The 13,743-nt window shown below is 44.3% G+C and overlaps 1 protein-coding gene across 1 annotated transcript in view; it reads right to left on the bottom strand.

Moving 5' to 3' along the window:
• Positions 1–6,393: 6,393 nt before the first annotated feature.
• Positions 6,394–13,743, bottom strand: part of GORAB (golgin, RAB6-interacting) — a gene marked incomplete at its 5' end in the record, with an annotated part of 7,563 nt that continues 213 nt past the window's right edge. The window contains 4 exons of the mRNA XM_009868840.1: positions 6,394–6,862; positions 9,428–9,568; positions 11,351–11,452; positions 13,614–13,743. The exon at positions 13,614–13,743 is cut by the window's right edge and continues 213 nt beyond it. Coding sequence (XP_009867142.1) covers positions 6,394–6,862; positions 9,428–9,568; positions 11,351–11,452; positions 13,614–13,743 — 842 coding nt within the window. The remainder of the gene's footprint in view (positions 6,863–9,427; positions 9,569–11,350; positions 11,453–13,613) is intronic.

Here is a 13,743-nt window from a genome sequence, read left to right as displayed (position 1 = left end):
CTGAATTGGATTCACCCTACCTTAGGACAGAGGATTTGTCTGCACTGGAATGGGAAAAGTGACTCGAGCCTGCTAAGACACAGCTGTTTCACTCTACCTCACTCATGTTGCAGAGGCAGCGAGTATGCTCAGCACAGATTTCAGCACAGGCTCACAGCATGGCTCTGCAGGGTGTTTACAGAGTTTGTTGGCCAAACTAACAATCTGAGGGATAGCAGATTTGTGACTCTTCAGCCATAGACAGTCAACAAAGCTACTCTTCCAGATGGAGAAAGGAAGGAAGCAAGATAACGTGCTGAGACACCATCTGCAGGACACCGAACTCCATCCTTTAGTGAAGGAGTTCCACTGCCTAGAAATTACTCCCAGGGCTCTCCATCCCTTCTGCTCTCCTGGGGATACAGTGGTCCACAGCTATGTGGAGGCAACAGTCAAGGTCAGCTGCCCTGCAGCTACACAGTAGATAACTGAAGGGCTTCTTTCTGTTGCTGCTGGGCGTTATGATGGCAGTGAAGCCAAGGTTTCTCTTGATATTGATTGCTAGCAAGGTGCCTTAAGACACTGCTAAGCTTGAAGTTCATTGAGTGGCTCTGCCCCCGGTCCTTTTACCTCCTTTCCTGGCTCTTTGGTGGAGGAAACTGTGTACACGAAATAGCTCAATGGGGTTTCCTCCAGGACATTCAGGAGTGCAGAAGCAACAGAAGGTCACCAATTATGCATTTGGAGCTGCTCCTGATGTGTGTCAGTGAGACCTTGACTGCTGCTGTTCCATTATAAACCCACTTCGTATTTGTTTAAGAGTTCCTAAGCCACAGTGAGTTCAGTTCAGAGCAATACCTTCCCAACAAGAAATGAGACTGGGATCTTGGGCTCAGTTTGGTCCTGCATCATCAGGGAGCTCCCAGAAAACACAATAAAGATGAGTTACTGTGCACCACAGAGAAAAGAAATGTCAAGAGACATTTGAAGGGTCAAACTCAGTGCTGATAAGGAGAACATGAGAGGATTATGCCAGAGGATCTTATGTCCAGCTACATCCCCAGCATTATTAATTGCTTCAGAGAAAAGCAAGAAACCTTGCACAGGCAAAGCTAAAGAGGCCTGTCATTCCGGGATTTATTTATGATCCATGTTTCCCTTTTTATTATGAAAAAAGCAGTTAAGGTCAGTTTGCGTGTTTTTGTCTTACTCAACTCCAACCCTTGAAATGAGACTCAGAGAGGACCATGCCTTCAGCCCCTGCGTGGTCTGGGTGATTCTGCCCCTTCTTTCGGGCATCTTCGCACATCCTCCTCCCATCTGCAAAGTACAAGAGACTGAAGAGGCATCCCTAGCACTGCAGCTCTCACCTTGGATGATTTATATCTCTTTAATGACCACACAAGGCACAAAATGGGTTCTTCCAGCTCTAGGGGTTTCCTTCTTTGCTGTGAGAAACCTCCAAGTTTTTCTCTTGCAGGACAACCTGCCCCATTTCAATCATCCATCAGTCTCCAGAAAACAGCACAGCCCTTACACGGTGTAGCCCTGGAAAAGGGAGTCACGTGTTTGCTACCCAGCTCTCGAGTACAAACACAGTGCTTGGCCTCCACACACGCTTCTCTGTCCCAGACATCCCACTGGAGGGCATCCCTGCTGCTGCCAGACTTTCTGCACTCGTGCCACCACCCAGCACTGCCTCTTCAATAGGACACTGTCCCCATCCTCTGCAGGACGGTATGGCACGGGGTGCTGAGACTGCCAGACTTCTGCCACACGAGGGCTGCTTTCCATACTGCCTAAGAGCAATTTCTCCCAGTTCTCACCTCTCACACACGTGTGCCAGGTGTGAAAACCAGCTCAGACATTAAAACCCTCTGCTTAGCTCTAGCAGCGTGGAAAAATAAAATCACTGGCTGATCAGCCAAACAAGCAGGTGGGAGTGGTATGGACAGAGGCAGGAGAGACAAGGCACTAAACCTGCCCAGTGCTCCCAAGCGCCTCGTTACACTGATTTATGTTTAGCTAATTGAGAAAATGACTCTAACTACACAATCCAGGCCCTAATTCAGAAAGGCCCAAGCTTTTTAGTGTCTCTATCTGCGTCTTAAAAGGCATGATTTAAACCCTGTAAGTAACGGGCTGCCAAAGGCAAGGATTTGAAGGATTTGATGTCCTATCACGCCGAGGGGGTGAGGCTTGGCTAACTTCTCTCATTACTTGGTCCTTCCCCACTGACGTACAAGTTTGCTGCTGGGGCATAAATCAGGTGAAATGATGAAGGAAACCAGTCTTGTGCCCCATCAAAGGAGCCAACGCTCGCTTTAACAGGACCATGCAGACAAGCCTAAACAGGGCACTTCACAAGCATGTGGTTTCTATAATACCAGCCCACATCTCGACACCCTGGGCGCATTGCCACTGGCAAAACCCTTTGCCCCTTGCACGCCACACCTGCACACATCCACCAAATTAGAAAAGGGATCACGATATAATACCAACGTGTTGAAGGCAGGATTTCTGAGTTGGATGAGGCCTGCAGAAATATTTTATCCAGCTTTCAGCACCCCTTATACACAGCTATGACGTGCGCAAGAGCGGAACATAGACACCCAAGACACTACGTCTACATGGAATCACACAAAAGTACCAAATTCAGTCCTGGATCCACAGATGCTCAAAGACCCCGCATCTAGTCTCAGGCTTGGACAATCCATATCACAGGGGTTTTGATCGACGTTTGAACCTTGGCAAAAGGGAGTTAGGAACTGCAAGTCTATAGATCCTATTGTCCGAAGAAGAAAGTGGAAAATGGAGGGAATCCCAGTATGGAGCGCAATTCAATAGTACTCTGCCCCTTTCTTTGGTTCCAGAACTTCCCCAGAATAGGATAACTGTCCCATAAGCAATCCTTTCTAGCATGTTCTTAATATAGCTGGTCAGAAAACACAATACCCCTGACCACTAGGCCAGTCACTACTTTTCACTTTTACTGGTTTTTCCTCATTCGGTTTAGATGGGATACAGGCCCAAAGGGAAGATTCCACTGTGTCGCAGAAGGTATTAGGAAGAAGAATGGCAGATGGAGAACTCGAGCCCCTCCCCAGAGACATACTCTAAGATGAAACCTCTTGAGAGCCCAACTTCATCTGGCTGGATATACTATCAGATTGGGGATTGTCCAAGTGTTTTACACCATGCACTAGACATCCAAGGGAACCCCAGGCTGAGCCATGACCATCTGTGCTCATTTAAACATTTCTTGAAAGAGGAGGGAGTGTTGATCCCACTATCCTGGCCAAACTGCAACATGGGCAATTATATTGTTCCTTGTAACATTCTCAAAGTGGTACACATCGGTGTTTTCCACTTCTTCCCAGAACACTAATGCGGTGGCCCAACACAGAGATGACTACGTTGCCACAGGAGAACAGAAGTCCCCTGTGATGAGCACTGCAGCGTTACTGCCAGATATCATGCGTTATTCTGTCTTCCCTGCCACGAGTGTTCAACACCAGCCATTCAGACTTCTACCTCTGCCTGCAAGAGGCCCTTACTTAAGAATCTGCCCACCCATTCCTGATCTGTGCTGAACTTTTCATTTTTCCATTTTTCTGAAGAGATATAACACGCTAGCCGAGTGGACAGCGCACCTGCCTTCAACGTACTCCAGTGACAGCAGAGCCTACTGCTTGAAGAGCCTCAATTACAAGTGTTCTCTTTCCTTCAAGGATAAACAAGGGAGGAAAAAAAAAATAAAGCAACCCTTTTGCTGCACCAGAATCATCTCCTGGCATTTCTGACCAGCACACATGTTGTTACAATTAGGACTGGACTGCCTGGCTCCGGCATAGGGGGAATGTTAAACCGGCACACTGGCACCCATCAAAACATTTGCGAACTTCCAAAGTGGAACTGACACCATGGTAGTGGTTTATATCACACGTCAGAGAACGGCTTCATAACTCAGATCAAACAATTTAACTCTTGAGCTCCCTGTCTAGAGAGAGTCACCAAACGCCGGGCTGCCTGTTGGTACTTCATAAGGCTGTTTCATGTGGCTTCCAGCCAGTTCACTTCATTCTGCAAGCTCAGAAGTTAAAGACAGATAGAACTGGCCAGAACGTTGACAAGGGACTTGTAAGAGAACAGAATCTGCTGCTTCTAACAACAGCGTCTTCCCTGTTCAGGCAGGAAGAGCACCAGCACTATCAGGATAGCACATGGGAATTTTTCAGCTTTTAAGAAATTTTGTTTGGTATAATCTTCTCCCTACCAGGAAACTCACATTCTTAAGCAGTTGTCAAAAAGATCCTTTTTTTGGTTTGAGAAGTTCAAATGATAAGCTTACCCATGACAATCAGTAGGACTATTTACCCACATTTTAGCCTACTAGAGAACTACAAATCAGAGGCAAAATGGTATGCACGTGCTTCCTGTAAATACCGTTACGACTCGACTCTCCTGTCAGATACTCTTCTGTATGTCCCCTGATGAGCTGAATACAACTGTAATGAGGAACAGACCTACCCACTAGGACTTAGAATCTCTTGAGGAGCAACTGGGGACAGCTATGAAGGATGAAAACGAGAATGGCACAATTAAATTATTATTGCACTTACAGTTTTGAAAACCCTAATCACGTTGCTATAAGCTGTTTTGCAACTGCAGGCAGCGCAAAGGAAGTCAGTCAAAATTTTCTCACAATACAATCAAAGCTTCAGCTTTTAAGGCCAGGTCTTCCAGCAAAGTAAGAGGGAATGCAGCGTATCAGCAACGACAGCGCAATGCTTCATATGCATCTCAAACGTTATTTGGAGTTTTCTAACTTCAGTCAGCCCTGATTATGAGCGGCTTCTCTAGGAAACAGATTTATCCCTTTTTCTCCTGCGTATGGGAGGCACCAGGAGAGATTTTCCACCGCTGCCTGGGGTCGTAGTTAGCTGCAAAGATTCCTGCCAAGCTGTATCCTGCCATGTCTTCGCTTCATGCGGTTTCGTGTTTTGGAACCGCCTTTTCACACAGTGGAAAGTTGCCAAAGGACATATCTGATTCTGTCATTTATCACCTCCTGTGGAAAAACAGTCTCGGATACGTGTATTAGTATCAGATATCACAACTGAAAGTAAACACACAGCGTAGAAGATGCACTGATTTATTAACAGAATCAAAATGAAATGCAGTGACATGGTTTTCCACTATTAAAGCCAATCAGAGACAATCAGTGTCCCATTTATATACTCGATGGCATCATTCAGTAAGTCATTCATAAACTCTGACTGACACGTTCAGGTCAGGTACTGCAGAAACCATTTCCCCAATGGAAGCAGCCTTCCTCTGTTCCAAAATGGATAACTACGAATGCAGTCCCCATGGTTTGCAGCTGCAATCGGTCTTCAGGGGGGTTTTCTATGTCCTCTATTTTAATTCCTGAGATTTTCTCCACCTGGAATAGCTTTTTTAAGCCTTTCAATAGCAACAGAACAAACCAGCTGAACTTCTTGTGGGGTACAAATTCACTCTTCAGGCAAGAAAATGCATTGAATATTATACAAAAATGGGCTCGATTCCAATATACTGTGGGGATTATTCCTTATAAGACCCCTCGATAATTATTGGAACTTTGAGGCAACTACGACAGAGAAAAAAAGTTTGTAATGGAACAGCTTTAATTGTAACACACTCTCTTTGTGTGTTTCTATTTCTATGTCATACACTCTGCAATGTTTGAATGCTTGTAGTCCGTCATTTCTCTTAAATTGCAGCTGCTGTGATTTCATAGGTAATAATGTTATCAATATATAGCATTATCTGAAAGGAACAGGTAAAGTGATAAGTAGGAAACATTACAACTGACTTTGCAATTTGTGTATTTCTTTTAAATCGGGGACAGGAAAGAGTATCAGCTACAACGGTAAGTAAAGTAAGCACTTGGGTTTCACAGGATTAAAAACCGTTGAAAACTAAGCCCTTATGGATACAGAGGAAGACAAACGTCCTATCAGAGTTGTCAGGGGACAGAATGTGTTCAGAAGCAGAGCGAGTTGTGATGTTTTCTTCTGGAGATATGTATCTCTTGTACACCGCTTGGAACAGGTATCTGTGATACTGATAGGCTGAAAGCCTTTGGGAAACCCCACTGCTGGCTTCCAAGTATCCCGTTTCAGGAAGATACAAAGGCTTGTGAACAGCCAGGCATTAGAACTTAAGGCACAATGATGCTGACAGGTGGTGAACCCCAAATGGAAGTCTTGTGGGGGAAAAATAAAAAAAAAAAGAGCCTTTACCATTTGAAAAGAATATTAAAGGCAAAGAGAAATGAAGTGCAATGACTTGCACTGCATAAGCCCAGATACAACATACAGCACAGAGAGTGTATCATCCGTAACCGGCTGGTTTATCTGACTGTTGTAGTCATGTAGCAGAACAAGCTGGGGAATTTCCAGGAGTCACGTTTTCCGCTTGAGTTTGGCCGTCCATATCGGAGAGGGATTTGGTACTCGAGTTTTGAGAGCGACCAAACTGTTCAGAAATAGGAGAAGGGGCAAGGTGGTTGGCATGCTCACTCTCCCGCGCCGTAACACTGGGAGTGGGGCTTTCTTTCACTGTCCCAGCATGACTGCGTGACTGGCTGGCTTGTCTCCCTGCTTCTGCCTCCTGCTGCTGCAGCATCCGCTCCACCTCTATCTCAAGCTCCAGATTTTCCTCATCTGCCTCCACTTCCAGCTGCTGCATTAACTCCTCCAGCTTCCTGGCCTTGCGGAGTTCGTTCTGCTGGATGATGGTGCACAGGTGCTCCGTGAGGTGCTCCTTAATCTCCGTCTTGTGTTGGAGGTCCAGCTTGGCTGCCACGTACTCCGACTCAGCCTTATCGTACCGCTTCCTGCAAAACCATCATCATGTCTAGTAGGTTAATTCTCAAAGCACCTGACAACGTGACACAAGGACAGATACTTTAAGCATTCCTGAAATGCAACGCACTCTGCAACGCGTTATGCCAGCTATTCCCGACATGCTGCTATGTAGTAAAAGGGGAGAAAGCGAGTGTGAATCGATCCAGTCTTCTCCTCTTGAAACATGAGGCTCCACAGCTGCTGTGTTCCAAGAGTTAATTTGCTCATCTACAGGTCGAATCAGGAACAAGCATGTTTACTGCCTATTTTAAGAGATGCATCACTAGCAGCGGAAAGAAACCATCAGAAATCGTAGCATTTTCGCACTTCTAATGAGCACCTACCATCTAGTGAACTGAAACACTGCAAAACAGTCTTGTGTTTTCCCTAATCCAACCACCCACCCCACAGAGAGAGATGCGACGTTGGTGCTATACACATTTACATTCGGATCTGGTTTAGAAGCCACCCATATAAATGTTCAGAAAATCATGAGCAGCGCAGATTGACACAGCAAACGACATCAATAGCGATCACAACTTCTGCGTGGCAACAGATGTAGAATTTTATTGTAAGCTTCCCCCTGACACACACCGCCTGCCAATTTGCACTTCCTGTCACGGCAAATACAGCAAAAAAAGGAAATATTCCAAATATTTACTGAGGCTAACACAACCGGGATATCTAGCACTTTAACGGTTGGTGTCCACGTTAGTGATGCATCTTCTGCTGCATTCAGTGAGTCTGTATATTAATTTTGATTTAATTATTGGAAAGATAGATGCAATTTCGCTCGTCAGGAAAGGGAACATGCAAAGGCTTTTGCAGAATGAGTAGACAATGCACTTTACAGAGCATGCATAAAACTAGGATTAGTAAGGCGGTTGAATAAAGAATCCAGATTCAAATATCTGGTTAAACAAAGCGACAGAAAGAAAGGGGAGATCTTTTGCTGGGAGACAGAAGTAAGTAAGACATAGAAGAGTCTTCCCAAACACATTCTTTTATATAATAATCACAAAACTTTGTCCCAGCTGTAAAGGCCAGGCCTGCAGTGGGTGGAAGATGCCCATTTACACTTCCCTCACAAGAAAGTCAAGATTTCCCTTGGGTCAGGTATCTGAAATAACTAATGTTATGCTACACAGTTAAACCTTTGGGCTGAACTCACACTTACTTCTTCTCATCGTATTCAAAAAAATTCCATTTCACAGCAGTTGTCAGAAGCCCCTAACTACGTATGTGCACATAACTATTTAATATTGCACTATTTGACCTACTGAAATGAGTGTTTTAGTCCCTGAATATAAGGCAAGATCTAAAAAACTGCTTAAAAAAGACACCACCTAAAAATAAGTCAGCTTAGATTCATAAAGCATAAAAACAACACTGAAAGCATCTCACATTTCCAATTCCTTCCTTCACAATAAGAAAGACTTATTAAGTTAAGGAAAATCATTAACTGTTTTGTAAAATTTACACCCTTTGTCCTATCAGCATCTTCACTAAGAGCTGCTTTCCAAATATCAGAGCTGCTTGTGTGATACGCTTCTGTGCCGTTAAGCGTTTCAAATACACACATTATCACAAAGCTTTGGGAAGGGAATTTCTAGGAGTATTCAGTCATTTTAGAAAACAGACTTAAAGCTAAAACACAGTGAAATGTTTTTCCTGTCGATGATACGAAATTCTGTGTTCTTATGCACTCGGCTACTGCAACTATAGTTAGGTATTCCAAATTAGAATTTCACAAAATAAATCCTTATTTGTAGTTACTGCTGCTGTTTTTTGAAAGACTAATTTCCATGTTTATTGGCCTGTGGTCAATGTATAGCAGAAGTCATAAGGAGAAATACGCGTTTAACACGCTGAATTGTGAACGAAAAACCGCAACCAAACATTTCTATTTTATTAAACGGCTACATAAACATGCTGATGTTTATCAACTGATGTTGTGGTTTGCCCACAACTAATAGGGTGTTCCGATTAATTTCTTGCATTTAAGGAACTCATCAGAACTGTATTGATTAAAGGCTCATTGTGAAGGGTGAAAGCTTGCTTTTTACTTTAATTTTTGGTTCCAGTTCCAAAAGGACTTCAGCTCTATTACATGTTTTAAGCTTAATTGGTCCCATTGATTCCAACAGGACCAGAGCTGTCATCAACAAGCAAGTTTCCCTGAAAAGGACTTTCATTTTAGGATTTTTAAAAAAAAGCACTTTCCCCCTGAGAAGAAATAAACAACCTTGAAAAAATAAAGTAGAGCTTATGGACGACTGCACAGTTAAAGCAGCAAGCATGTCTCGTGACAGCACCAAGCTGGAAAGCAGTCTGCAGTCAGAAAACCTACTTCAGTTTCCAAGATTCCTAGGGAAAAATTAGGAAATAAAAAACCCCACACTTTTACCTCAAGATTTGAAAGCCCCCCAGACCGTGACTGCTTTAACTACACATTATTACAATGACATAACTCCAGTACTGCTTCAGTGACAGGAAACAGCATTTTCTCCCTCCACTCAGGCTGGGCTATTCCCTCCTCCCTCCCTGTTCCTTACCGGGCATAGGAGTAGTCCAAGCTGGCCTGATCAATGCGGTTCCGCAGGATGCCAATGTCAGCAGATACCATGTCATCCAGAGCCTGTAACTCCTTCTGAATCCTTTTTAGTTTCACTGTTTCAGCTTGAGTTCTTTTGGATCTGCAAAAGGAAAATGCGTTTGTTGGGGTTTTTTTTCCTTTTCAAGCCTCTCTTCTTGACACAAAGGGCCCCGTTTCATTTGCAGAGCAACTCACTTCTTGAAGAACTATTCAGAAGGTTTCTCCTTTATGGTTTAAGACTTTTGATCTTTTTTAATATCCACAGGGATCTAAAATGCCTGCTATTAAAGGACCACGGCAAAATTACGTAATGACTATAATCAAAGTGCCTAAAATGGATTGGGTTTCTTCACTGTGGAAACACACAAGAAGCTGCTGTATCTAAGTAGTCCTCAGTGCAAGGAAACAGGAAATGGCTTGGGGGGAGTGAGAGGGGGAAGGGCATTTAGCCCGGCAAATATCCCCTTTCAAAGAAGCCCAGTTAGTAGGGGCCAAAAAGTCACCCAACCCAAGCTTGATTTCCATTTTGTAAAATTATTCCCAAAAGGGCTAGTCCAATCCCGACGAAGCCAACGGCAAGTTTTACATCAAACACAAAGGATTTCAATCGAGCCTTATGTAACCTTTTTCAACTCAGCCTATTCATTCCTAAGTTCTGAAAACGACACGTTAAGGGCGGCAAGCTTTGATGGCCTGCGCTCCCAGGCAAGCTCAGTAACGTCCAACAAGCTTTTACACCGGGTCACTTTTGATCATCGCCATCAGTAAACCCACGCTTTTCAGTCGCTGCTTTACACCCCAAAGCAGGTACTTGAAAGCAAGACTAGGGGTGTAGGCAGTGACACCACCTCTCAGCAGGCCAGCTGATGCAGGTGGAGAGAATCAGACACCCTGTAGTAGCGCTCAGAGCCTGAAGAAGGCCTTTGAATGTCAGACATAACGCCCCAGCTGTCACCTTCCAAGTCCTCCTCTCTCTCCTCATGCTCTGCTTCCAGGAGGAAGAACCCAGCCTGGTGGTCACACCCGTGTTTGCTGTCCTACAGCGACTCAGACTAAATGCACTTGTGTTTTCATCTCTGCCTGGGAAAGGAAAACAAAATCTTCAGAACCTCAAAGAGAATCTTCTGCAGAGTACTGGTGATGTTCACCTGCGCTACCCAAGATGGGCAGAACGAAATACATGTCTGGGAGAGGACTGTGAACCTGAAACCTTCACATCTCCTTCTTTGAGTCAGTGTTACCAGCTGCTCCAATGCCCTTCCCTAAAAACCTTACCGTCTCAGTCTCAAATTGTCTCGGTGGACAACACTGTACGATGCCTTAAGCCTGGTCACCTGAAGAGCAAGAGCTAACAACTGTGAATTTTTATAATTTCTAATCAGCCAGTGGTAAAACGGTACCTTCTTCAACTTAAAGTTGATCATCTTCTCAACACTTTTTACAGACTAATAAGAAAGAGTTAAAAGTCCAAACAGAAATAGCTATAGTTTCCACTCGTAGGTTAGGAATCAAATAAACTGTCCTTAAATTCAGTGAAAGTAAATCAAGATTAGAACAGGGATGAGCATTCAAGCACCTCAGCTTCCAAACACGCCCTTACTAACAGGCTCAAGGACTTTGGCTAATGCTTGAATTGTGTAATAACTTTTCCATCTGTGCATGCAGCCTGAGCTTTGAAAGTGTCAAAAGCTTAGTCACAACTCCTTAGCCAGCACTTGTCATCAACGGGAAATGTCGACCACAGATGCTCATCTGTGGAGCAGTAGATACAGAGCACAGAGAAGAGGAAAAAGTGAGATTTAAATAGAAGAGAGGCAACTGATTGAAGATGAAAAGTAATCTCTTCCTCAGCCTCAGCTCATGCTGCAACGTAGCCCCTTACCTCTCTGCAATAGCTTTGGCCAGGAGGGCCTTCTTGCGCTTATTCTTCTCTTCTATCAGCCGCTGCTCTTGCTGGAGGATTTCCCATCGTGATTTTTCCTGCCTGCTCATTGACAAGAAGATTGAAATCAATAGAAAGTTCATTTCTCTCCCTGCTCCCCAAATGATACAAATATTCACTATCATATTTCCTGGAGCAAACTCTAAAAATGTCAAAAGAACAATAAACACGTTTTGGTTCCGAGGAAAGAAGAATCATCTGCAAGAAGTCATTCAGACCAATAAAACATTTCCAGATGAAATCGAAAATCTTCATAAGCAAGTAAGCTGCTGGTTACTTCAGCTTTGCTGGAAGAAAGAGCATACAGCACTTTTTCAGAAATTGATGGAATTTTTCATTTAAAGGATGTGCTTCCCCGCTAGGTAGAAGCAGTTTCAAGTTTCCTACTGGCTGCTGCAAGTCGCCATATGTTCAGTCTGCCACCGCAGCCACTTTTTTGGAAATGTTTTTTCCATAAAACAGATCCTTTCACAGGCCTGCTTTACAGTACAGCCCCCAAATAATTACCCTGATACAAATGAAAGGCTGGTAAAAGTTACAATGAAAATGAGCAACAAGGAAGAACAAGAATTCATTTTTGTCACCTGAAAGAGTTATCTGAATTCCATTTCATAGGCTACATCTACTAAGAGCTATAACCAGCCCCAGAGGATGAAAGGCTCAGGTGAGAAGCGACAACCTGTGCCAACAGAGGGAAACATTTTTAATATGTTTTAAATTCAAGTGTACAAGCCAAGATGAATTCAGCAGATTCAGGGGTTGGCTGCCACAGCGAAATGTCATTTACTCCCCACAGAGTGTAAAACTTCTCTGTAAAGCTTTAGCTCTCATCTCCCCAGCCAAATCACGTCTGTATTTTTCACCACCAGCACGGAGCTGAACAGCCAGTCGTACTGGTGAGCTGCACCCACATGAGGAACTCGGCGCTGCTCTTCGAAGCGCTGCCGTGGCCATGAAGGGGCAGCTGTGTGCAGGCAGGTGATCCCAGCCAGGAGCCGGGCAGGTGAGTGGCAGCAGCGTGGCCAGCAGCTGCCGCCTTTTAAAGCGCATCTCTGCAAACCAGAACCTCCTGGATCCTTTTGAGTTTTCAGTTCGAGGTGCTGCTGACTGCCTCAGTCCTGCCTCTCCAGCAGGAAGCACCTCTGGTCCGCTCTGAGATCCAACAGACAGAACTAACCAGAGATGGGGTCTGGCACGCCGCACCTGGAAAGCTGCTCATCCCTGTTCTGGGGGATTATGAATGATGCGTGGAAGTTTGGTGGTCAGGTAGCGTTTGGTGATCATACTGGGCAGAAAAGTTTGGACGTGCGTAGGAACTCAAGGCTGGAGCAGCACTGTTAAAGTGTTATAAAAATACACTAAATGCCCCAGAAAGAAAAAAACAATCATCCTTTTGCCTCTCACCTTTTACTTTGTCTGCTGAGTTAAAAAAGATTAGCACTTGGATACAGACAGGAAAACAAATGTAAGAGGCAAACCGAAGTAATTTCTCATACGGGAAATACCTACTTGTTCTAGCATTTCCACAGCAGCTTCCTACGATAGGCTACTGTCTGAATTTTAGAGGATGAACTAAGTAGTTCCCACATTCAGTCAGACTCCCAGAGAGCCATGTTTAGCACTTTTTCCTTACTCTCTCTCACAGGTAGCAGTCTGGTGCTTCTGAGAGAGGCAGGAACCCCACTGTGGGCTGACGTTCAGGGTAAGAGTCCCGAGATTGCTCTCATCTTGAATCATAAAAGCTAGAGAACTGCTTAAACCTGAAACCTAACCAACGCTTTTGGCATTAACAAATCCACAGCAATATTGTAAAGCAGAACCCAAAGTTACACAAATCACAGAGTATCTACTCCCCGAAGGGTTTTTGTTTGTGGCTGCTGGCTCGTCTACTCAGCACGACGGCGAGACCAAGTCTTCATAAACCACGGAGACAGTCCCACATCTTGGGTGCTTTATGACGTGTAGTCCCACTACCACAGGAAAATATGTGAAGACAGCATGGGGTGTATCTGCATGGATTACAATTCAGAATTTCATCCTGAATCTGGTTTAACCCAACCAGAGACAAAAAACAAAGGCTCAACGCAGAGGAAGCAAACACGATCTCTCAAACCTTCCTATCAGACACAGAAAAGTTCACAACAAAAGAATGAATCAATATAGAGCAATAAAACACACCCCCTGATTTTACCAACTTACTAACAATTCCACTTTCTTTTTCTCCACTTTGGAGCATGGCTTTGCAGGACAGGTCTGGGCATTGTCACTGCCACTACAGGGATCTACTGGTGTCACTTCCTTCTTCTGGTCTTGGTTGTCACTTTGCCTTTGCT

The sequence above is a fragment of the Apaloderma vittatum genome, unplaced genomic scaffold (genome assembly GCF_000703405.1).
Source record: "Apaloderma vittatum isolate BGI_N311 unplaced genomic scaffold, ASM70340v1 scaffold20754, whole genome shotgun sequence".
Lineage (NCBI taxonomy): Eukaryota > Metazoa > Chordata > Aves > Trogoniformes > Trogonidae > Apaloderma > Apaloderma vittatum.
The sequence above is the reverse complement of the archived record's forward strand: the minus strand, read 5'-3'. Positions and strand labels throughout refer to the sequence as shown.